This window comes from Carcharodon carcharias, chromosome 4 (assembly GCF_017639515.1).
Source record: "Carcharodon carcharias isolate sCarCar2 chromosome 4, sCarCar2.pri, whole genome shotgun sequence".
Classification (NCBI taxonomy): domain Eukaryota; kingdom Metazoa; phylum Chordata; class Chondrichthyes; order Lamniformes; family Lamnidae; genus Carcharodon; species Carcharodon carcharias.
In genome coordinates, this window is record NC_054470.1 from 59,042,041 (window position 1) to 59,068,628 (window position 26,588).

The 26,588-nt window shown below is 40.3% G+C and overlaps 1 protein-coding gene across 4 annotated transcripts in view; it reads left to right on the forward strand.

Moving 5' to 3' along the window:
* Positions 1 to 26,206, forward strand: part of LOC121276931 (cyclin-dependent kinase 4 inhibitor B-like) — a 64,744-nt gene extending 38,538 nt beyond the window's left edge. For 2 of the 4 annotated variants that reach the window (XM_041185616.1, XM_041185617.1), the window contains exons 2-3: positions 23,481 to 23,633; positions 25,418 to 26,206. In XM_041185616.1, the coding sequence (XP_041041550.1) occupies positions 23,511 to 23,633; positions 25,418 to 25,681 (387 nt within the window). In that variant the 5' untranslated portion in view covers positions 23,481 to 23,510 and the 3' untranslated portion in view covers positions 25,682 to 26,206. Of the gene's footprint in view, positions 1 to 21,542; positions 21,580 to 23,173; positions 23,634 to 25,417 lie in introns of those variants that run through there. The other 2 variants (XM_041185618.1, XM_041185619.1) reach the window with 2 other exon arrangements.
* Positions 26,207 to 26,588: the final 382 nt, after the last annotated feature.

Sequence of the window (26,588 nt, forward strand, 5' to 3'; positions counted from 1 at the left end):
AACAATTTCTGTGACAGAATTTGAAAACATCAATCTCTTTATACGTAATTTGTTATGTTCTCGAGGATTACTATAATTAATATTGTATTACGCAGAAGGTGGCTGCATAGATTAGATCTGATACTGAAATTAGCTCATCGGAATTCTTTATGTATCATCTTGAAAAGGGTTTAAATTCTGTTGTGCATTTCGCTCGAATGAGAAATTTACATAGCAATAATAATAATAAGACTTTACAAAGCGGAAAGTCTATTTCCTGAAACAGCTTCAACCCCTGTTGGAAAGAGTTTATTTAGATTATAATTATGAAGCATCTTACAGTAGATTTGCCAGAATTCTTTTTGGTTTGCAAGGGTTAAATTACCAGGAGAGATTACGCAAACTAGGATTTTAGCCCCCTGCAGTTTTAGATAGTTCAGGGGTGATTTGGATTAAAGTTTTCAAGATATTAAGGGTGGATTGAGAGAAACTGTTTCTGCTAGCTGGAAAGTCCCGGACTAGTGAGCAAAGTCAAAAATTAGAACCAGACAGGCATTTGAAGGATGAAATGAGGAAACATTTCTTCAGGGAAAGGATTGGATATTGGAACTCTCTTCCATAAAGCTCGACCAATTGTTGTTTTTAAAACTGAGATTGATAGGTTTTTCAAAACAAAAGCAGAAACAGAAATACCTGGAAAAACACAGCAGGTCTGGCAACATCGGCGGAGAAGAGCACAGTTGACGTTTCGAGTCCTCATGATCCTTCAACAGAACTAAGTAAAAATAGGAAAGGGGTGAAATATAAGCTGGTTTAAGGGGGGGTGGGGGGGAGTTGTTGGGACAAGAAGCCAGTAATAGGTGGAGATAACCAAAAGATGTCACAGACAAAAGGACAAAGAGGTGTTGAAGGTGGTGATATTATCTAAAGGAATGTGCTAATTAAGAGTAGAAAGCAGGACAAACAAGATACAGATAGCTCTAGTGGGGGTGGGGTGAAGGAATACTAAAAAGTCTAAAAGTTAGAGATAAAACAATGGGTGGAAATACATTTAAAAATAATGGAAATATGTGGGGGAAAAATCTATATAAATTATTGGAAAAAACAAAAAGGAGGGGGAAGAAAGGGAAAGGGGTTGGGGATGGAGGAGAGAGTGCATGATCTAAAATTGTTGAAGTCAATATTCAGTCTGGAAGGCTGTAAAGTGCTTAGTCAGAAGATGAGGTGCTGTTCCTCCAGTTTGCGTTGAGCTTCACTGGAACAATGCAGCAAGCCAAGGACAGACATGTGGGCATGAGAGCAGGGTGGAGTGTTAAAATGGCAAGCGACAGGGAGGTCTGGGTAATGCTTGCGGACAGACCGAAGGTGTTCTGCAAAGCGGTCATCCAGTCTGCGTTTGGTCTCTCCAATGTACAGGAAACCTCATTGGGAGCAATGAATGCAGTAGACTAAATTGAGGGAAGTGCAAGTGAAATGCTGCTTCACTTGAAAGGAGTGTTTGGGTCCTTGGATGGTGAGGAGTGAGGAAGTGAAGGGGCAGGTGTTGTATCTTCTGCGGTTGCATGGGAAGGTGCCGTGGGAGGGGGTTGAGGAGTATAGGGTGATGGAGGAGTGGACCAAGGTGTCACGGAGGGAACGATCCCTACGGAAAGCCACCAGGGGATTGAAGGGAAGATGTGTTTGGTGGTGGCATCATGCTGGAGTTGGCGGAAATGGCGGAGGATGATCCTTTGAATGCAGAGGCTGGTGGGGTGATAAGTGAGGACAAGGGGGACACTATCATGTTTCTGGGAGGGAGGAGAAGGTGTGAGGGTGGATGCGCAGGAGATGGGCCGGACACGGTTGAGGGCCCTGTCAACCACCATGGGTGGAAAACCTCGGTTAAGGAAGAAGGAGGACATGTCAGAGGAACTGTTTTTGAAAGTGGCATCATCAGAACAGTTGCAACAGAGGTGAAGGAACTGAGAAAATGGGATGGAGTCCTTACAGGAAGTGGGGTGTGAGGAGCTGTAGTCAAGGTAGCTGTGCAAGTTGGTAGGCTTGTAATGGATATTGGTGGACAGTCTATCACCAGAAATTGAGACAGAGAGGTCAAGGAAGGGAAGGGAAGTATCAGAGATGGACCATGTGAAAATGATGGAGGGGTGGAAATTGGAAGCAAAATTAATACATTTTTCCAGGTCCGGACGAGAGCATGAAGCAGCACCGAAGTAATCATCGATGTATCGGAGAAAGAGTTGTGGGAGGGGGCCGGAGTAGGACTGGAACAAGGAATGTTCCACATACCTCATAAAGAGACAGGCATAGCTGGGGCCCATGCGGGTACCCATAGCCACACCTTTTATTTGGAGGAAGTGAGAGGAGTTAAAGGAGAAATTGTTCAGTGTGAGATCAAGTTCAGCCAGACGGAGGAGAGTAGTGGTGGATGGGGATTGTTTGGGCCTCTGTTCAAGGAAGAAGCGGAGAGCCTCCAGACCATCCTGATGGGGAATGGAAGTGTAGAGGGATTGGATGCCCATGGTGAAGAGGAGGCGGTTGGGGCCAGGGAACTGGAAATTGTTGATGGGACGTAAGGTGTCAGAGGAATCACGGAAGTAGGTGGGAAGGGACTGGACAAAGGAAGGGAGAAGGGATTCAAGATAGTGAGAAATGAGTTCCATGGGGCAGGAACAGGCTGACATGATCGGTCTGCCGGGACAATCCTGTTTGTGGATTTTGGGTAGGAGGTAGAAGCGGACCGATCGAGGTTGGGTGACTATCAGGTTGGAAGCTGTGGAAGGAAGACCTCCAGAGGAGATGAGGTCAGTGACAATCCTGGAAACAATGGCTTGATGTTCAGTGGTGGGGTCATGGTCCAGGAAGAGGTAGGAGGAAATGTCTGCAAGTTGACGCTCAGCCTCTGCGAGGTAGAGGGTAGAGGGCCCCCTTAAACCAGCTTATATTTCACCCCTTTCCTATTTTTACTTAGTTCTGTTGAAAGGTCATGAGGACTCGAAACGTCAACTGTGCTCTTCTCCGCCGATGCTGCCAGACCTGCTGAGTTTTTCCAAGTATTTCTGTTTCTGTTTTGGATTTCCAGCATCCGCAGTTCTTTGCTTTTATCTATTTATTGATAGGTTTTTGTCAGCTGATGTTATCAAAGGCCAATGGGACAAAAGGCGGGTATGTGGAGCTAAATTGCAAATCAGCCATGATCTCACTGAATGTCCCGTTCCTGTTTCGATGTTCCTATTACCATGAGAATGTGCTGTTTAGTCTTTGGGGCAGAAAAGATGGAGAGCCACTCGTTATCATGAAAACACTCATAGAGTCACGTCTTTAACAGCCGTGCTTTATTGAGACATTCACACAATCACTTACCCAGGAATGGGGGAGAGACGAGGCAACCTTTACAGATGTGAAAGTAACACTTTCTGAAACTGCCATTGAAATTGCGACTGACCGCAATGTCCTGCGTGCGGCCCAGCTGGAGCCTGCCTCAAACTGAAAGATAGCCCTAACGTCGGACACTTACTTTCGTTATTCGCCGTCGTATTTATATATATATACATATAAATATCGTGTGAAATTGTTAGTAAGCATTTTTTAAAAATGAAGGCACCGTCCTGTCGCGTCGTTCTATTAGTAAACGTGACTGAATCCCGGGACTACCCAACAGGTGATTGTTGACACCGTTCTCAGTCAGGAGCTTTGTTTTCTTCAAGCTTGTACTCGCGTTTACAGAGGGAATCCAGTCAGAATTTCAGCAGTCCAACTAAATATACGCGGGATTTAAGTCTTCCATCTTGTTGAACTTGTGGGAGTAAGAGGAAGTGTCAGGTCAAAAGGAAGATCCGGTCATATTTCAATCTTCCATAATTTTCTTTCAACATGATCTGACGATATCCATCTAAAATACACAGAATGCGTGGTAACCTCGATGTTATTTGTTTATCAGCTTTGAATTAACTTATCGATCGTCTCCCGTCTAGGTCATTAAAGCTACAATGACGAGAAATAGGTTTCGCCTTTTAGTTCTTAAACTATAGACGGACAGTCAAAATACATGCTGGTATAATAAATTCAGCCAGTAAAATCCGGTTCATAACTGTCAGACTTTCTCACACTCTACTTTCAAATAATTAAATTGCTATTTTTTAAATTAGAAACGAAGTTCCGGTAAATTATTATTAAAACAGAAAAATAGTTCTGCATAAAATGCTTTTGTATTTTGCATCTTTGAATCAAATTCACATAATGTAAGCATACAGCAACAATGAACTGGGTACAGGTAAAAAAAATACCGCTGGCGTCCCTTTGCCGCTCTGCTCACTGTGGCTCCATTTCCTGCAGACACTAAACCGTCATTGCCTCAGCCTGAGGTGTAAGTGTTCCTCTATTTAGGCGGCCAGGATGTGGGGATTTTTTTTTTAGCGTATGGATTTTCTGTACTGATAAAACGCGCAACTCAGTCATTTTTTTAAATTTAAAAACTCCGTCCCCGAATAATAAAAATGGACGAGGATTTCTGAAAGATAGTCTTCTACCTGACAGTCGGTTGCGACTTTGAATGCGAAACGAATGCAAAATAAAGGATTGTTGGCCGCGTTTGATTGGAGCAGTGAAGTGGACCTGAGCAGAAAGTTGCCCCCTTAACCGGGAGAGCCAGGAATTTTAGAACAGCTGCGACGCTGAACGCAGGGTATGAATGTAATCGGTTTTTTTTCCCCTCAATAAACATATCTGTTTTATATTAGCAATGTTGTTTCGGTTCATAATATATTAATTTGTAAAAGTCGGTAAACAGTAGTCAAGAAAGAATGTGAAATGTTTTTAGAATCGCAGTTAAGGCAGCCGCTCGAAAGAAATAGACATTTTTTTCGGCTTGTTCTGAATAAAACACTGAACTTGAACTCGATTGCTAGCTGGGACCGCCGCAGAGACTTTCGAAATGAACGTCTATTGCGAATGATGTGGCTCATAGGGACCTGTTTTTGTATTGTTAGGTTAGATGTGAGAGAAAGGTATTTGTGCACCGGCATCATTAAAGTCGGTTTTTATTGCTGCTCCCAAAGCCCGAATTGGGGAGTTTTCCAATTTTCGCATTAAAACAGGATAAAATCAGGAGCAAAACACTGGAGCCGAGTGAGGCGGGATAAATTTGGAGAGTATCAGCAAAGTTAGTTTTCCTTTAGGATATCAAGAAAGCTCAAAAATCTGTAAAGAGAAACAGAGTTAAGGTTTCAGATCTGTGACCTTTCATTATAATCTGTCATGGTCTGTTGACTGTTTCCAGCGTTTTCTGTTTTTATTGCAGATTTCCAGCGTCCGCAGTATTCTGCTTTCAACTCAAAACTCTCGGTTGAGCTAAATTTAGTGCAACCCATAATTATTTACAAAGTATGGATACAGGAAAAAATGCAGCAATTTATTGATGGAGGTCGGATAAAAAAAACAGATTACTGGAAAAACTCAGCAGGTCTGGCATTATCTGTGGAGAAAGAAACAGAATTAACGTTTCAAGGTCTGTTATCAGACCATTATCAGAACTTGAGCCCTGATGAAAGATCATCGACCTGAAACGTTCACTCTGTTTCACTCTCCACAGATACTGGCAGACCTGCCGAGTATTTCCAGTGTATTCTGTTTTTATTAAGATTTCCAGCATAGGTTGTATTTTGCTTTAGCAGTCATTAGGATGTGGGCTTTTTCAACCTGAATTTAACTGATCACAGATTATGCTGAATTACAGGTTTGCACACCAGAAACAGTCAAAATTAATTTTATTCTTTCTTTCTGACAAGAACCTTCTGATTAAAAAAAAACTTTATTTTTTATCACTGATTTTTTTTCAGAAGATAATGTTGCCAGTAAATTGCAGAACACCGAGACATTGAGCTCCAGTCCAGTCTGAGCTGGGAATGTGATTTAGCCAGTTGAGGATGTATATATGATTATGGTTGTTTACTGAATAAACTGAAAGCCCAGCTTCTGTGCATTGTGCAATGCGCTCACATGCTCCATGCACCTGCAGCTTTTGGCAAGAATATAAATCACGATAGCCGCTGTGCCCATTGTTGTTCAATTACCACAGTGGTCTTTATCAAGCACGATAAAGCAGCAGACCACCTCTTGCGCTTTTTTTTAAACTTACTAATTGCAACCACAGTTTAGAAATCCAAGTCAATTTGAACAGTATTGTTTAACAGTTTATCCTTGGGCAACCCGCGCTGTGTGCTACTGACATCTTCACACAAGCGTTGATATATGCTACCTGACAAACAGGTCATCTTTCCATATACATGTATTTCAGGACTTGTGAAGACCTAGGATAATTCAGCATTTTTCCCCCCAGGTCAGAATCGGAATCTATCAACTCAAACAAAATCAGTTGAAAACGACAAATTAAAAATTATTTTAATGACCCCGATCCACGGTTTTTGAAATTGTGTTACAGTATATAATTGCAATCAAAATTTAACCCCAGCCTATTTTAGAAAAGCGAATCTATTAATTTATACAAAAGTCTAACATGCATCTGTCGGAAAACTGGCAGAGACTGGAGTGGGACTTTTTTCGATGTATTCCAATCCTGTAGTGTCAAATAAATCTGCCACTACCGTCTAGCTGGTAACTGGCCAAAGATAAAAGATGTGAATGTCGTGCTTGACCGAAGGAAAGAGTGTTAGGTCAAGAAGGGGGCATACAGAACCTAGAAAAGATGGAGGAAGAGATCTAAACTGCATTTGTATTCCAGCGGCTGATCTGATGTGGGCAACTACAGAATAGATTTAAATCTGGTAGCACATGATCAAGGCATTTCTGCATACGTCTGTAAAGTGCTCAGGACAGATCACCTTCCTGATCTAATGGACTCTGTAATGTTTTTTTGATAGCAACTGAGCCAGTTCACTCAATGCAGTATCAGTCTATAAAATTCGAGAGAGTCTCTTTCAGGACAACATAAATTAATGAGGAAATGAGTCAAACATAATAACAGCGTCAAAAGAAGTGTGTGAATCATGGAGAGAGGGAGAGAGAGGGGTGAAACACAATCAGAGACAGAGGCACAGAAAAACATTTGAGAAGAAGCAAGGAGCAGAGAAACGGGTGCCGGAAGAGAGGCGCGTTGGCCCAACAGAAACACCACAAAAGATCAACCTATGTGTTGACATGTTTGTTTTTTGGCATAGCCAGCACAGATAGTTTATATAGAAGTCAATCTCGTGTGCTGCTGCAGGGGGCATCAAAATCCGTGTTTGCAGGTAATCCGGGGTTAGGCAGGGGGATACTTGCGTCAAGGCAGGGTAAGATGTGAGGCACGGAGAAGGGGAGAGAGGAAGAGCACAGAAGAAGGTATGGGAAAGGAGATGGGAGAAAAGAGAGGAAGCAACAGGGGATAGGATGCGAAGTAAGGAATCCAGGTCAGGGTGTAAGGTAGGATGCTGCAGAGCAGGGAGGGAGCCAGGGTTAATGAGGTAATCGAGCGGGGAATTTGATAAAATACAGTCGGAGTGGCGAAGAGAGAGAGAGCTTTGTACTCAATGGAGAAAATCCTCCACTCCCAGAAAATGACCTCAGCAGGGGGAAGACCATTGGAAAAGTGATACATTTGACGATGAAGACCCATTTTTTTTCTGGCATTGAAAAAATGATTGTATTTTGAAGGCTGGAATGGGTCTTAATTTTATTACTTTCCATAATGCCCGTTTATCAAAACAAATGTTTAAACAGCAAAGTAATTCCGAGGTTTCAAATTTGACGACACCCCTAATTAAAGGGGGCAAAAAGTCCGACTTGGGAGCAACACCTGATTTCTCCAGACCAGTTCTGGAAATAACACGTCATAGTATTGCTGGTCTAAATTACAAGTTAATGTGGACAATTTTATCATGAGATTTTTCATAGGTGCTTTAGGAAATGTCCATACATGTTAAAATAGACAGTAGCAACCTAGCTACCGTCTGTAATATTTAAAATATACCACCTTTTGCACTGTATATGGTATTGTAAAGCTCCATGGGAAATAATGTAAATATTAAATGGAAGCTTCCTTGCAATAAAAATCTAGAAATATTGCTCATTTTTAAAGAGTTGTATCTTTTTTGCAACGAATGGAACGGCAAGCTAGTGAAGCCATGAGCAAGCTTGTTTCTCTCTCTCTCTCTCTCTGTGCTGGAGTTTGAAGGAGTCAAACTGTACACCAGCAGTTGCAAGCTTCCCCTCAGAAAAATGCTGCACCCGCTATAAACCGGTTAGACCTGCAGGGAATGAAAATATAGATACACTACCTTTCATATATCACGTAAAATAATACAGGTTCAAATATATGTGCCAGAAGACATTAATCCATTTCCAGAGTGGACATATAATTGGCAAACTAATTTAAACCGAGGTAAGTGCGAGGTTTTATATTTTGGTAAGAAAACTGATGAGATCACATATTACTTGGAAAATACGAACTTGGGAAGAGCAAGACCAGAGGCCATCAATACAAGAAATCAAATAGGGAATTCAGAAGAAACGTCTTTGCCCACGGACTCATGGGAATGTTGAATTCACTACCACAGGAAATAGTTGAGACAAATAGCATAGCATTTAAGGGGAAGCTAAGTAAACATATGAGGAAGAAGGGAATAGAGGGTTATGCTGTTAGAGGAAGGATGAGAGGAGTTTCAAGTGGAGCAGAAATGTTGACATGGATAGTTTGGGCCTTAAGGCCTGTTTCTATGCTGCATTTTTATGTAATTCTGTTTCAGGAATTCAACGTATCTCTGGACTCAAGTACTCATTTGAAGTTTTGAAGCCATTTGAACTGCCCATGTGTTATTTCTTGGCAATTCACTCTAGCATATGTGATATTGTATCTGTAACACATTCCAACTTCTGTGTTAAGAACATTTGGAATGAGAAATGGCCACAAGTTATTGCTTTAATTAAGGAACTGGGAACAAGAGATAAAGTTTCCATTGTCAACTACATTTGTTACAAATTTTTTAAACATCCTCTAAATATTACAAGTAGTTCTAATATCGGATAGTTTTTAGTAAATTGAGGACCATAATACAATCAGATGACAACTATAAATCATTGAATCTTGGCCCATATTTTATAATATATGGTTAACAACTTTATCTTATAAATTACTGACAGCCACCCAAATTCACCTCCTACCCCAAATCCACACCAAACTATCATTTTTTGGCTCCTTACTCTCTGAAATCATCAATGGCTCCCTATTCTCAGGCTATGTACTTCAGCAGTCAAAACTGCCATCATGACTCCCATCTCAAAAAGCCCAACCTTCAGCCATCCATCCTCTGCAACTGTGGCCTTATCTTTACTCACCCTTCCCTCTGTTAAGTTCCTTGAATGTGTCATTATTATCCTCCTCAAGGCCCAGGACAACCTGCTGTAATTCCTTCAATCTAATTTCCACCCTACCCATAATCACAAGGGCTGCTACTCCTTCATCTGCACTGTATTTCCTCAGTGGCACAACCATTGCTTAGCTTGACAACTACCTGTCCTAACATAGTCAGTACATTTCCTACAATTGCTTCCTCTCTGCCCTTTATGATCATTTATTTGTGATCCAAAATTCCTTTTCAGGCATTTTTCTCTTACTCATCCATATGGTGCCACTTGACAGTCTTTTATTTTGTATGCAGCAGAGTAGTAGTTTTCCATTGAGTGGAATATTCCATTTTAAAATATAATTACTTAAAACATAATAGTTTTCAAAACCAGTTTTGTGGAATCATTGGTGACACTAACAGTTCCTTGTTGTTAATTTCATTAAGCATGGCATGAACATTCATCCATATGCTCATGACGCTCAGTTCTATCTCTCCACCACCACCCTTGATTCTATGATCACTATTATGTCATTAGGCATCTTAATGAACATAACTTTTTCCAATTTACTATTGTTAACACATAGCCACCCCATTCAGCTTCCAATCAAACCTCCACAATGAACATTTGATTCCATTCCTCTCCCTGAATGCTCACACAAGTCAAACTCAACAATGCCCAATCTTGCTATCCTTCAAAATTCATATTTTAGCTACCACAAAGACCACCTATTATCCATGTCCACAACATTGCATGCCTCCATAATCACCTTGCTCCGATTTCTGCTGAAATTTTTATCCATGCCTTAGCCACCCTCGTGCTAATCTACTTCACCATCCTACCAATTTTCACCCTGCATGAACTGCAACTTATTCAAAAGTTCTATTGTGTACGAAACTCAATCCTCTATCTCCTCTAGCCATTAGTTCACCACGCTCCAATGCATCAAAATGAAAATTGGTGCCCTCCTCTGCAAGTCCATTCATAGGCATCCTGCTCCTTAACTCTGCAGTTTCCTGCAGCCATACACAGACATGCTCTCTGCACCCTCCATTTCAGGCCTACTTTGTAACCTTGGGTGGAATTTTGTCAATAGCACACCATTTCTGACAGTAGCAGTATTCACCACTTCCCATTTCGCATGTGATGACAATTAAAATTTAAACTTCTGGCAGCGTGCAGGAAAGACACGTGCTTTTGCTGCAGGGGATGCTTTTCAGTAGTGAAACCTGCCATCAGCTGATAATGCTGCAGCTATGGCTGGACTATAAAAGAGCCTCCTGATCAAACAGGGAAGCTCTGCATCACAGCCAGAACTTCCCTGCCTGACTCCATTGCCATTAATATAAGGGTTGGGAGCACACAGGTGGGGCAGGTGTTTTTCAAAATTAAATTTCACGTAAATATTTCACAGTACATTGATTTCATTTTATTCATATGTGCATCATAGTTCTTTGTTGAGACTAGCTTAGTCAGAGAGCTAAACATACTATGCCTCATGGTTGGCATGCATTGATGGTTACAGGGGAGTTAGAAACATTTCCTTTATTATGGAAGAAACTATGTTACATTTTGGCATTCACTTTTTATTGAAAGTTTATGTTAGTGTCCAGTTTTGTACTCGCCACTCTTTGGGACATGGATGAACTTACAGGCTCAGCTGGCCTTCCCTTCTATGCATTGTAAAGGACATTGTCTGAGATCACTCTCAATGACGGTAAATGAAATGTTGTAGGTGAACTCAAAACCCTGTAAGGACTCTCCAGCCAACACCCTGAGATGGTCAAATGTTTGGACAGCACTGAGATTGCCTTTTAGGCTCCTCATTTTCTTACCTTGACTGAGTGTCCCCACCACATGCCCCACCACACCCAGGATGCCAAGCCCTTCCTCATGCTCCTGACTACACCCTATGTCCTCCCTTGGATCCCTCTTCCACAGCTCCATGCCTCTGACCCCACTCCACACCCCCACTCGTTACTGACTCACCCTTGCTGGTCCCGAGTCTCTATGCAAGCTGCCATTCTCCTACTCCCCTTCCTTATGCCATAGCGTTAAACAAGGATGTGGAAAGGATGTGAGTGAGTCCAGAACTAGGAGGCACTGTTTTAAAATTAGGGGTTGCCCTTTCAGGACAGAGATAAAGAGCAACTTTTTCTCTCAGATGGTTGTGCAACTTTGGAACTCTCTGCCTCCGAAGGCAGTGGAGGCAGGGTCATTGAATACTTTTAAGGCTGATAGATTCTTGTTAGGCAAGGAAATTAAAGGTTATCGGGGTAGTTGGGAATGTGGAATTCAAAACACAAGCAGATCAGCCATAATCTTATTGAATGTTCGAGCAGGCTCGAGGGGCCGAGTGGCCAACTTCTGCTCCTATTTCGTACATTCATATGAAAACCACTGACTTTACACACAGCTACACAAAGCCGACTGGTGCACTCCACCTTTAAATAAATGTGAACTGGGTGCTGTGAGATTCTTGTGCAGCATTGACGTTATCGTGAAGGTGGGATGCAATTTTAAAAAATTTCATGGAATGCAAATGTATTACAAATATGAACCTGCCACTAGCTGGCGTGAAGTCCGACACACACCACTGACTTTATCTCTGTGTCTCAAGCCACCGTCAGGAAATACGGGATTTCACACCCCACCTTATTAAGTCACCCCGCACAGCACATTTCCCACCTTCGCTGGCTCCATAGAATTCCTCCCCTTGTCTTCACTCCAGCTTCAGTCACAGAACTTTCAGCTGTCTTAGCTTCATACTATCGAATGCTCTCCTAAACCTCTCATTGTTACCCTTTTTCATTTTTACAAAATCTTTCTGAACTCCTCTCACCTTTCTACATGCCTCTCTCCAATAAAAAACTCCTCAAAATCTGTTTGACTGGACCTTTGATCAACTCCCTGAAGCCCTTCACAGACTTCTGCTTGTTTTGTCCTTCTGTGAAGAACTTGGGGTGACTTATTACTTTGAAGTTCTATTGTTAAATATAATGTTGTTATTATTGTACATGTGTGGTCAAAGATGGTCATGCTCCACCAAGGTGAAGCCACACCTGTAATTTTGGTGTAGTCTCTGTCTCTGATGCAATTTCTGGGCTGTACCTGAAGCAGAGGTGGCCAAAAATTATAGCTATTGATAGACTGAGCACTGAAGCATGCACAGTTGTTTTATAATTAATATTCACAATTTTTTCTTTACTTCACAAAAAGCTGGGGAAAGTCAATGCAGACAATGGGTTGTAAAATCATTCATTTGTTCTTACATGCGGACAAGTGTAAACACTTCAGCTGCTCAGCACAATAGAAGCCATCTTTCTCACTGCCTCTGCTTGCTCTGCCTTCTGAAAACCCATCATACACTACAAACAGATTGTTTGGATAACAGAGGGTTGTGAATTTGACAAGAAATTCCAAATGGCAGGACCCACAGCATAAAAAATGCTTCACTCAAACAAAATTGAGACTAATAGATTAATCACCTTTAGCAATTTCATACTACATTTAGGTTCCCAGAAAAGCATTGCTGAAATGTGTCCCACCTCTGTGTACCCATCTAATTAACATTTTGAATTGCTACTACTCTTTACTCTCTCCCATCTCAATTGTTTCCCCTACAGATTTGTCATTTTAATTTCCTTAAGTAATCTAGAGGCCCAGGTTAATGCTTTGAGGTCATAGGTTCAAATCCCACCATGGCAGCTGGTGGAATTTAAATTCAATTAATAAAGTCTGAAATTGAAAGCAGCCTCAGTAATGGTGACCCTAAAACTATCATCAATTGTTGCAAAAACCCATCTGGTTCAGTAATGTCCTTGAGGGGAGGAAATCTGCTATCCTTATCTGGTCTGGCCTACATGTGACTCCAGATCCGCAGTAATGTTGATTCTTAACTGCCCTCTGAAATGTCCTGGCAAATGACTCAGTTTAAGGGCAATTAGGGATGGGCAACAAATGCTGGCCTTGCAAGAAATGTCCACATCCCACAGAAGCATAAATAAATAAAGAAGTCCAAAAAATACAGGCCTGAGCATCTGATGAATAGCTAACTTAGCCAGCTATCACCAGAGTTGGCTCCAACATATCAAGGGCAGTTGGGTCTCACTCTACTCTGCAATAATTACCCTCTACTGCAGATTGTTCTAGAAAACAAATATAACCCCCAACTTCTTTTCTCTGCTACCAACTATCTCCATTAAAATCTTCCCTATGTCTGCTCCACCCTTACGTCTAACAAGTGCAAGAAGTTCATTATCATCTTTGTCACCAAGATGAAAGCCTATATTTAGTTGGATCCAGCTGCCTCTGCTGCTTCCTCTTAACCACCAAACTAATTCTCACCTCCAAACTCCCCTTACCTAGCTCTGAACCCATGCTCCTCTATTTTCTCTCTCATCTCCCTTCTGTCATCGCTGCACGCAACTTATGAGACCCACCTTCTACTACATTGAATGCTGATCACTCAAGTTCCCTTCTTGCCCCAAAGCTAGCTGACATTTTATATGTTTCCTTCTCAAACACTGCTCCCTCCCTTTCAAAACCACTATCATTGATCCCTCCCAAATAAAATCTTTGATCCTTCTGTTCTTGTAAACTACAGCCCTATCTCCAATCTCCCTTTCCTCTCCATATGTTATCGCATTCCAAATCCCTGCCCAACTTTCCTGCAACTTCCTATGTGGATCTTCCTAATTGGGTTTCTACCCTGCCACAGCACTAAAACAGCCCAAATCTCAAATATTTATATTCAACCCTCTGTGGCCATGAATATGATGCATTATCCCTTGTCATCTTCCTCGATCTCTGTATTGTTGACCAACCATCCTCATCCCAACAGCTCTTCTCCATTAACCAACTCAGCAGGACTAGTCTCCCTTTGTTCAACCAAGGCCGATTCAATTATAGCCAGAGTATCTATAGCAATAATTCCCTTTCTGACCACTACCCAGTTACCTCCAGAATCCCCCACAGATCTTGCCTAGTTTTCCTGCATTTGGTCATTTACGGGATTACCATTTGCAATTTGGCCTTCAGACAGGGGATCAGCATCCATATGTATGCTGCTGAAACTCAGTTCTACCTCACCACCAGCCCTCTTAATCTTCCACTTCCTCTATGTTGTCAGATTGCTGGTCTAACATCCAGCCTTGATGAACCACAGTTTTCCCCGGCTTAATATTGGTAAGACTGAAGCTATCATCACAAACTCTATAGCCTTGCCATTGATTCCATCACCCTCCCCAGCCATTGTTACAGACTGAACTCTTTAACCAAGCTTCTGGTTTCCCCTCTGAATATCTCCTACTTTACCTGAGCATTCATTTTTTCTCCATTGTGCCTCTGTGAAGTACCTTTGGATGTTCTTTTTTCCAATGTTTAAGGTGGGATATAAAATGTAGGTTACTGTTGTAGGCCAGTTTAAAACTTTCTCAGAAGGGACAACCAAGTATTGTGGATGTTTGCAATTTTTGTGCTTGGTCATGTGCTAATGAAGGAAAAAGATATAGTAACCCAACACTACACTAGCATGTGGCCTCCATGCAGGCACCATGAAAACAGAAATGGTTTAACGCACTACATTCCAAAACAACGTTTTGCTTAAAAAAAATCCGAAGTAACCATGTGATCATGGCTCTATTTTTAGCATGCACAATGAACAGACGATGTGGTAACCGGCCCTTGCTATTTACAACTGTGGAAGTATGGATTCCAACAATAGTTCTCAAGATTCACAAAATGTGGGTCTTTAATATTGTTCACCTGGAGGTTAAGCCCATTTTAGTTAAAGAGCATTATCAATGGTGGGGTATCATGACTTACTGTTTATGATACCCTTTTGATGGGAAAAATTACTTTTAAATAGAAATATTTCAGACATAAGGATTCTAATAGTTCATTGGTGCAAATGAACAGTGCACAGGAAGCTTACTATTTCTTCTGCCCACTCCTTATATGTGGCCTTGGATTGGCTGATTTCATTAGAAAACAGTTCATTTCTCAGAACTGACACCTTCACTGATTAGATTTTTTTACGCATCTTTTTCCTGCATCAAATTAAATTTTGTTAGTCTACTGCTCTTACTCATGGCCTTATACACAGGCTTCCTAGCACAGTACTTAAAATGAACAAGATATGGAATTTGTTTAAGTCTTTGGGTTATTATGTTTAATTAGAAATGGGATGCCTGAGTGGATTAGAGAAAGCCATTCTATGCCTGTACAAGTATTACTGTATTTTCCTCCTTTAGAGTTAAGTATTACTATTCAGCAAGTTTTGTTTGTGAATTGTGTTTCTCTATCAAATTGTAGGTATACTGTGATTGTAATCCAGCTTGGTGGGACTGCACTCATCTGGTTCCATTCTTGTCCATCTAAATATAGCTATAGAAATCATCTGCAATAGCTTCTCTTCCAGCTCACACATCATTATTTCTGGTATTCCCCAAGAATCTATCTTTGGCTCCTCCTATTTCTCATTTAGATGCCTCCCCAGGGTAACCTCATCCAAAAGAACAACTTGTTTTCCACATGTATGCTGACAACCTCCATTTGTCCTTCACCTCCACTTCTCTTGAACCCCCCTCCTCCCCAACCCCCACCCCCACTGTCCCTGAAAGACCTTACCACAAGCTCTGTTCCCTAACCACTGGCTCCATCCATCTCTTTGACAACTGCCTCTGGCTGAACTAGATTACTCACAACCTTGGTGTCATATTTGACCCTGAAATGAACTCCAATTTCATTTCTGCTCCATCACTAGGACCTCCTATTTGCACCTCTGTAATGTTGTCTGACTCCACCCCTGCCTCAGCTCACCTCCATGTCTTTGTTGCCTCTAATTTGACTATTCCAATGCTCTTTTAGCTGGCTGGCCTCGCACTTTCTACCCTCCATAAACTTGAGATCATACAAAATTATGCTGCTTATGTCCCCATTCATAACAAGTCCCATTTACCCATCACCACTCTGCTTGCTGTCTTACATTGGCCCCTGGTGGAGCAACTTATCTATTTTCATAATTTCAAGTCCTTCTATGTCCTCATTCCTCCCTATCTCTGTAAATCTCCTCCATCCCCATAACCCCCATGATAATTCCGCTCTTCTAATTCTGGTCTCATGAGCATTCAGATTTTAATTGGTCTACCTTTGTGGCCAGTCCTTCTGCTGACTAGGATCAAAGCCCTGGAATTCCCTCCCTAAAATCCCCATCTCTCTCTCACTACCTTTCTTTCCTCACTTAAGACACTGCTTAACACCCACCTGTTTGACCAAGCTTTTGGTCAACTGGCTAGTGCCTCCTTATGTGATTCGGTGTCAAATTTTGTTTTATAATGCTGCAGTGAAGTGCCTTAGGACGTTTTATTATATTGAAGGTGCTATATAATTATAAGATGTTGTTGTTGCTAGATTTGTACTTCATTAAGTCTAATAATCTTATCTGCTGACAATGCTGGTCAATCAATGCCAGTCTGCAATGCTATCATTTTCACACATCTCTAGCAGTAACACAAATGTTTAAGTTACCAGTACTCCCAAACAAGCCAAATATGGAGCTGTGCAAGATATCAGAATCATAAAATGGTTTACTGACTGAGGGCTCATCATCTTTCTTGGTGACATGTGCAAGAAACAAAATGGCGTTTTTGGACCCAAAAGGTGAAATTCAGGTCCAGGGCACCAAAGTGTGAATTCCTGAGAGTATCCATACTCAATCTAAAATTGAAAGTGCATTAATAGCTTTGTCTGTTGAGATTTGGGGCGATATTTTCATCTATGGGTACAATTAATTTGAAATTGCAGAAGTAAGCTGTCATTGATTTGTAATGTTAATTCTGTAAATGTATGTTTCTTTAAATACATACTCAAAAATGACAATTTAACTCTAAGTCAGATTTATGGATTCTCACCTCACTACAGATGTGAATACATAATGTAGGCTGATATGTCAGTGCAGTGTAGGGAGAGTGTTGTATTGTTAGCAATGCTGTCTTTCAGGTGAGATGTTAAAGCCCTGTCATGTCTGCTTTCTTAGTGGATGCAAAAGATCCCATGGCATCTTCTGAATAAGGAGCTCCCCTCTTGACCAACATTTGTACTTTAACCAACACATTATCCGGCCATTATCTAAATTATTGTATATAGGACCCTCCTGTATTCAAATCTGTTCACGTGTTTGTCTACATAACAACAGTCCTCATGCTACGCTTCATCTAAAAGTAATTTCCCAAGCACTATGTAAATGCAAATATTTCTTCCTCTAAACATATGCCCATCATAATTGATTCAAAAAAGGCAGATCTGAGTAAATGTTTCTTCCAGTGGTTTAAAAGCATTCTATGCAAACAGCTGTAACAACTATACTACAAAGCTGTAACAAGTATACTACAATATTAAAACACTTAGTACTCTCTACATAAAGAGGTGAATGTTTACAAAGCGTCTTTAGATTATGATTAAGTTTTAAGGAATTTTAGATACTGCATAATATCCTCATCAATATACACATTATATTTTCGTAACGGTTTTTACCAGAAGGATAACATAAGCTGTGCTGAATCATAATTGACCTGTGGTTTTAAGATATTGAACGCTGCTGATCATGTGTTACAGGCTGTTCCTGTTTCACGTTTGGTTGCAAATAAAGTAAACTACTCAGTAACAGTCATTTATGGAATTTTAAAATACGTACTGCCGTCGGGCGTTACCAAAGTGCTTCACAACACCTATAGGGCAGGCACTTCAGTGCTAATTAGAACGAAAGAGAAAAATGATGGGTATATGTTTAGTGAATAGTAAATACATTTGTAATGATTTTCCCTTTGGTATTTACCACAGAAGCGTACAGCACATTCAGCCTATCATGCCTACGCTAGATCTTTCAAAGAGCTATACAAGTAATCCCAATCCTCCTGCTTTTAGTTCTACAAATGTTTCCTTTAAAAGTTTTCTTCCAATTTCCTTTTGACAGTTACTGTTGAATCTGCTTCCACTGCCCTTCTAAGACAGTACATAGCAGACCATAACAACTCCTGCAATAAACAAACCTCTTCATCTCCCCCTGGTTCTTTCCAGCTAAATTGTATTAAAAAATAATTGTCGAACTAAAGATTCCCACGGTCCCCACATATAGCGACAAAAGAATCCTTAATTTCCCAATTTTGTTAAGTTTAGCCAATAAAATCTTGCAGTCAGCATTTTACTACCTTATTTTATAGGGTTATATATGATTCAACAGAGCAGTGTATGTAGAGTTTTTGAAATATCAGATGGAGACCCTGCAAAGCCTCCTAGGAATTCAATCTAACTGCTTCGTAATGCAATACTGTGGAATGTAAATGTGCTCGCTATATTTTCCAAACATATACTTAAGGGCGGGAAATCCATGAAACCAAGGCGAAACATTTTAAATGTGAATTCAATTAATGTATGTAAGATATTATAGCTCCGTGCTGAAACCATGCATTATTGAGTTTTTTTTTGTCTATTTTATATTTCTGACAATACTGTGTGATTTTTCTAACTCTTGCAGTAGTCTATTACACACCGTGTTTATTGATGTAAAATATAAACGTGTCTTTTCAGTATTTAAACAATCTCATCTTTTGTACTATTTCTTAAATCAGCTCGCAGCACCCAGATGGTCATATATTTTACTTAAGCGAGTTATGGGTTAAAGAAACTGACAGCAAGGTCTCAGACAAGCAACAGAGCCCACCTACAAACAACGCTCAAAGCAGGTTGGTTGTAGAAGTCGGATGGTGTCGCAGGCTGAGGAAGCAAAGAGGGAAACGACCACAGACTTACCGACATTCATTTTATTCACCATGTGGACAGACATGTTTCCCAATCATTATTACACATTAAAGTATAAAACCATAAAATATTACGTTTATGACTTAAAATTAGATTTGTTTGTATTACTCGTGTCCAATTGGGAGGGGTCTACGGGTTGAATGAGCTCTAAATTAATTAGTTATTAGTAAGTACTCAACATATACTCACCAGGCATCCCATCATAATTGTTTTACCATTGAATGGGTAGGAATATTTAGCAGCCAAAACCTTCAGATTATTAACTACTTTACTTAAGATTCTTAGTTCTTTGACTTCACGCTACTCAGAAGCGGGTAATGTTTTGGCAGATCCCCACAATAGTTAATTTTAAAAAGGATAGGGAAAAATCATACTGAAACCCCAAAAGTGTGTGTGTATTTGCATGTGTTTGGAGACGGGGGTCGGGGGGCAGAGGTGGAAGATAAACCATAAAAACGTTAATTGTTCGCTCATATTGTTTAAATGGTCATTCTTTCTATTATGAATTGCTGCATTCAGGCATGGAACATGGCACTACTTTGTCATCGTCACATAATCTCACCGCATATGTCCCGAATTTAACTTTAAAACAATTAACATAATTACGTGTGCCTGGTTGTATAAATTTGTATTATAACAGTAGCGTTAATACTACATATGTGATTTTAATTCTCCTCCAATGTTCTTGGGGCTCAAACAATTGTGTTAAAAGTTGTTAAAAGTCGTTTCAATTGTCACATGATGATGCCATTCCAGAAGCATAAAGTGTATTTGCATTTCCCCTCAGGAATATGTTTCGTTCCAGCTCCACTTAAATGGGCGGTGTAGAAATCTATATAGCAAACCCAGCCAAACTACAAAGGGAAATCTGAACACTAGTTATATTTTTTTAAAGTGCAAGGTCGGATACTTGTAATAATTCAAATCCTGTGCATGGCAACAGGGCCAAACAGTTTCCTGTTGTGCCAAAATGTCTCATTTAAGAGAGCTTTTTAATTTTCAGCTGACTTCTGTTCATTACTTAATCCTATTATACAAATCATACATGGTGGTTAATCTCCTCTATAACAACTTGCACATATACAACACCTTTAATGGAGAAAAACGTTTAAAGGCGTTTCTCGGAGACGTGATCATCATTACACTACATTGGGCAAGGTTGATTTTTTAAAAATTTCCTAAAATGACAACTTTTAAAATGTCTTCCCCAAGACTATAATTTCCTACCTGATGACGCAAATTATTTCACAACAGTTGGCCTGTGATAGCCGATAACTAGTCCGCATTGTCCTTTAGCTTTTAAATTGAGGTGATGTAGCCACCACTGGCAACTATTAATTGGCCCTTCTACAGGAATGGGATGATTGCTTGCTCAGACGAGAAATACATAGTTCCTTCTGTTAACCTTAATGCAATTTAAATAATATAAGCATAAGGATAAAATCATATTTACCACAAGTCAAGATTTTTGGGTCTGTACAACACAAAAAGGCAAATAAAGCTAGCATAAAATTTAGACCACAGACTTCAAATGCTGAGAGAAAAATGGCTATTATTTATTCATACAACTGTTTCCGCTTTGTTCATATCAGTGTAAATTAAATATACATATATATGCACTTAAAATAATCACAAAGGGGGAAGTTGCGATACCAAAACTAATTTGTTTGGGAAAATGTAGTGACTACACATTTGCTATAAATATGGCTGCTTAAGAAGTTTATCTTGAAATAATTTCACTTGGCAGATTTCACTGCCCAATTATCAATGAATAAGTTACCACATGGAACAATGAGAATTGAGATAAAACAATAGCGGTACTCATCCTTATTATTAAACAACTTAAAATATAGTCATAAAAGGGAGCCATTTTGAAACGAAAAATATCCATTCGGGCGCTGGGAGAATGCAGACATTGTATAAAGGGAATCGTGCAGTGGCAAGTAAAATACCAAACAAACAAAGCTAGTATTGCCTGTCAAGCATTGCACACAGCATTGGATATTTGTTCTCTTTCGATATCTGTTCTTTTTGAAAGCTAAAAGGCAGATCTAGTTTTCATCTTCGAGTCAAGTTTGTTAAGTAATGAATATTAGGTGAAAATAATTGAATAAAACAGCATCGATTAAATAGAAAGTCTGATATTATTCTGAGGGCGTGGGAGACTTTACTTCTGTTTGGATTGTAGACTGGTGGGGGTGCTGATCTTGAAAGGAAATAACGCCATTATTTATGTACGGTTAACGGGGCGAATCTATAGCTGGGATACAGGGGCGTTTACACCAGCCGCGTGGACAGCAGGTAAAGTAATTATAGTGAAAACCCCGTAGAGGGTGGGTTTGGAAAACCGGAATTAAGAAATCAGCAGAATATCCACACATACAAATCAGAGGGACGGATACCTTACCAGGAGAACAAATTCCTAGCGAGAACCAAGCTGAAAAGGTAACTGCGATTTTGCTACTGAGTAGCAATAATACGAATGATACTTTCATTATCAATGCACGGATCTTATGAACCAGTGAGCCTATTAATGTGTTTATAAAAAATACTCTGCACGTGGTGATTGTCGATTATCGCGAGTTTTACAAAATAAAATAATTAATGTTCTTCCTGGAATAACACAGAACAGCAAAGACGATCTCAGTAAAATTAACAGTAATGGCTATTGATTTTTTTGCCGAAGACTGTATCGGCAGCGATTGCATGTCTGTATTTGTTTTCATTAATGCATTGAAATTATTGCATCACGACTCCGGTGTTTACATTATCTAATATTCGAAAGGGCACCTATAATTCATAAATGCATACAGACTTTATAACATCTGCACAATATTGATATTAAAACGAAATACTCTGCGTCCTCCTAGTTATTGGATTTGTTCCAATTGATAGACCCCTTCCATTTTGGCACTTTAAGTAGAGATTTACGTTTTTCACGGCGGCAGAATTTAGTGTGGCGGGTCTAAACCTTTATTTAATCTATTCGTATTATAATTATCTTTCTGATCTATGTTTTACAATGACTGAAAAATTCCCAGTATGATTCTGGCATATATTAAGGGCCTTTCGGGACCTCCAGACGTCTAAACGTGCTTCACAGCCAATGAAGGGTAGTCACTGCTGAACTGTAGGAAACGTTACTTTATACAGGCAAGAGTGACAATGGAAGCTAGCGTTAGCAGTTCAGACGGAGCAATTCTAACCTACATGACAGTGTACTTCTTTAGGAGGTATGGGTCCCAAGCTTTAAAATAAATGCACAGCCACTATTCCAGAATGATTATGGGGGCTAATTCCAAACTGACAGAAAAGCTACTGACAGCCCCAGCCTGACCTCGCCGTTATCTCTAATTATATACACAATAGCACATGAACAGCATTCTAAAAGGCAAGTTCAATAAGCAGCATGCATGAATTTAAATCAGTAAACATCTCTTTCGAGAAAAAAACAGCTCTGTGCTGCACAAGGCGCTGGCCGGAAGCTCCGATAAACTGAGACAGTGATGCCCTTTCAGCGGGCGCAGAACCGGATCAGGGATTCCCCGGCAGGATCCGGACTCGAATCCGGGACTCAGATTTCCATTGTTCCACCACCCCCCTCACCCCACTCCGCGGGTCACTGAGCTGCGCGCGAACCCTGCCTCCCTCCCTGCCAGGCTGCCGCTCCGCAGCCTCACGTGCAGACAGACAACCTGTTAGGAGTGGAAGCAGTGAGGACCAGTCTATATGTGAATCGTGTTACATCTGAGAAGGAATGAGCCCCTGCGCGTGCTGAACTCGACCATCCACACGCTGCATTAGCCACCACCACCGCTCTCCCCCTCCCCCTCCCAGTCCCAGCCCCAGCCCCAGCCAAAGCCCGCCAACCATCCTCGACAGTTGCCGTCTCCACGTCCGAGGAAGCGCGCAAGCGCGGCTGCCGTTCCGCGCAGGAGCACGGTTGTCGCTGCTAGTTCAGGGCTTCCCTCGCTCGCGCCTGCGCATTATGCTCTGTGACGTCAGGCCTCACCCCAGTCATTACGCACAGGCGCAGAGACAAGTCTGAACATATCGCAGCGAGCGGCTTGTCAGTCAAGGAGCAGCGCCCCTCGTCGGGCAGCAGCCCTTGCCCAACGTCCCCCTGTAACTTCAATGCGCTGAGAGAGCCAACGACCAGTTATTCGCCAACTCATCCAAGCCAATCAAAAAAAACAACGACCAGAGGATGATTTACTGACATCGCTCCACCTTCTCAAACTATTTAAATACTCCCTGCAGAGAGACCTGTCACTAAGTGCGATAACAGATTGGAGGCTGAAAAAGTAGCGAGCTTGAATTCATTATTACTGTTATTTTCTAAACAGTACAGAAGAAAAACAAATTAACCAGGAACCATGGCTAATAACGACAAACTTGCAAACGCAGCAGCTCAAGGGGACATTGGCAAGGTAATACAATTGTTGAATAATGGAGCAGACCCCAATGGTATCAGTAGTTTTGGCAGGACTCCTATACAGGTACACATTTTTATTTAATGTTATATTATCGTGTTTCGCTCATATAGTAAGACATGTCCATGTGATTTGCGCAACTTGATTATTAACCTTTGCATGGCTAAGCAATTGTCAACCGATATTTCGCTGACGAGCGTTATTTGCATCAGCACTTTCCTCAATCTCTATTACCTGTTCAATCCGTTTGCTGATTCAAATTTTGGGTTTATTCTGGAGAAGGGAATACAATTTTGCGGCAGCAGTGTGTTCCAATTTTAAGGCTTCGAGCTATTTCGAATCCCGGAAGTATTTTAAATAGACCCACACTTTTATCGAGGGAAGGTAAAAAAAAGAAAATTCGAATTGGAAAATTATTCATAGTTATGACAAAAGAAATATTATTTTGGCGCCATTTTAATACCCGCATAACAAAGAAACTATAAATGTCCATCCGTTTAAATGTTTTAAATGGAGTATGTATTTATTTTATTAACACCAACGACATATAAACTAACGAAATTGATATTTATCCAAAATGCACTCAAAAGGACTGTAGATGCTGCCATTCTGAAATAAAACAAGGAAACCAGAAAGACCCGGTAGGCCATAGATAAGTTACCGATCCTGAAGCAGACTAAATAGAAGAAATTAATCTTCCAATCCTGACCAAGGATATTAGTCCTTATCGATTTAATCGGATGTCGCATAATTCATAATAAATTGTTTTAACGGTAGCGTCTGGATATTGAACCACTTTATCGTTGAGGTTGTACATTTTAAAATTTAACTGGGAAAAGATGTCAGCACAAATTAAGCAACATAAAAACGCGCCTTAAAAGTAAAGACTAGCCCAAAAAGCTTTGCAGCGAGATACTAGACAATTGGATGTGCAGCCAGGAAGAGAGGTTAATAACAGAGGTTTGGTCGGGTATTGTAGAAGATTTTCTTGTATTTTTTTTTAAATCGTAGGCTATAGTCGTATATTTTAATCTTATTTTCCTACGTATGCAGCTTAACTGGAAATTAATGTCTAAAAATGTCATTGTAAATATTTGATTTGATTTTTTATACCAATGTCTGAAATATCTTCGTTGTATTCGTATTTCCTTGGAATTTGCAGATTCAATATCTAATTATATTTTCTAACATTTATATTTGAAATACCTTTGCGTGTTGTCCAAACTGCTTTACCCGGAATGATTTGATTTTTTAAACTTTGAAGAAACTTTGTTTTGTTGGCGACTTCCCCCTTTTAATTTGACATAACTATCCAGACACCGCCTTATACTCTTTTACACTGGGATTGGACATTATTTGAATTATTGAAAGTTTTAATCTCTGTCGTGCTCTTCTGTTGCTCTGATCACTACCTGCTCATTTGTTAGTTTGAGGCTAGATTTTGGATGAATGTTGCAGTTTTTTATATATCGTTAATTTTTTTTAAAGAACTGAATAATTTTATAACAACACTAAATCCCAGAAACAGAAATAACAAACATGAGGAGCCGAGAATTCAATTATTCGAAAATTTAAAGCACGAAAGGGAATAAAATGAAAATAAATAATACAATTGCTGACAGATTTATGTACACGCCTGCATTTATCCACCTGGTCCTTTGATACAATAGGCAAATATTCTAAAATGGTTAAAAAGTGACACTGGGACAGACATTAAATAGAAAGGAATGAAACGAGTATAAATTTAGATTTGATAAATTCCGCTCAATCTGTTGCTCTACACTGGGTCTTAACTATTTAGTATCATTTTTTAGGCAAATTTCTTTCTCTCTCTCTCTCTCTCATTGCAGGTGATGAAAATGGGTTGTCCGGCCGTTTGTCGGCTTCTCCTGGAACACGGAGCAGACCCCAACCGGCAGGATAATCAGCAAATCGCATTAATCCACGATGTGGCCAGGGAAGGCTTCTTGGACACGCTGAAAGTCCTGGTAGAATTCGGGATGGCTGACACCAATCTCCGAGACAAAAACAACTGTCTTCCCATCGATCTGGCAAAGCAAAATAACCACTGGGAAGTGGTGAAATACCTAGGTAATCTGAAGCAAGGCGATTGAGTGGCTGTATTTTTATAGGGGGAAGACATCTTTATTTTAGTTTTGATTTTCAGAGGTACACTGGATGGCAAGGACATTTTAAAAACATTTTTGATATTGTTATAAGTGTACAGATTCTAAATAAAAATACTGTAAATACAACAAAGATGTTTTAGGAATTAGTATATAGAGGCGCAGATGGAACATTTACAGTAACATCTTTCGACATGTTATTTGTAGATAAATCACTACGTTTACAATAATAAGACATGATTGTAGCTTATGATTTCTAAAAATAAATCTCCTACATTACTCAACCAAACTCCGGGCACTTTTCCTTACCTCTCTTTCTGCCATCCCATTTCCTAATACCTCGCCATTTCCTTTTAAGGCGCGTTTTTATGCCTAATTTAGGTTGACATGGTTTTCCAGTGTCTTTAATAGCTGCAATAACTAGTCTATAGGGCTGGTTGGACCCAAGAGTTTGACTGGCTTTTATAATTTCTATGTACAGTCTTTTTACTGTAACCTGTAAACGCTGCTGATGTTGCCCTCAAAACAGCTCATTCAAAATTCAGATCGTTGTTTGATTTATTTCACACTTAATGGCATCTTTACGGATAATTGAAAACGGAATTGGAAGCGTTTAGACAAATAAATTCTATAAACCACGTACATTCTGCCCAGCAAAATAGAGCGCAATATTATTGTTTCTCGAAGGCCAGGCTTGGTCGGTATCATCCATCTTCGGATGTCCTCCCAGCAATACGGCTTAACTTCCTTCAGTATATTTAAATCAGAAACTGTTAGAACTGGATATCAGTCAATGTGACTGTGGGCCAAGCAGCGGACTGCGGGTTTATCAATTGTGAGTTTCTCGATCGCCTCAACCCACTTGCTAACCATTCCCATCCGTACACGGCTTTCC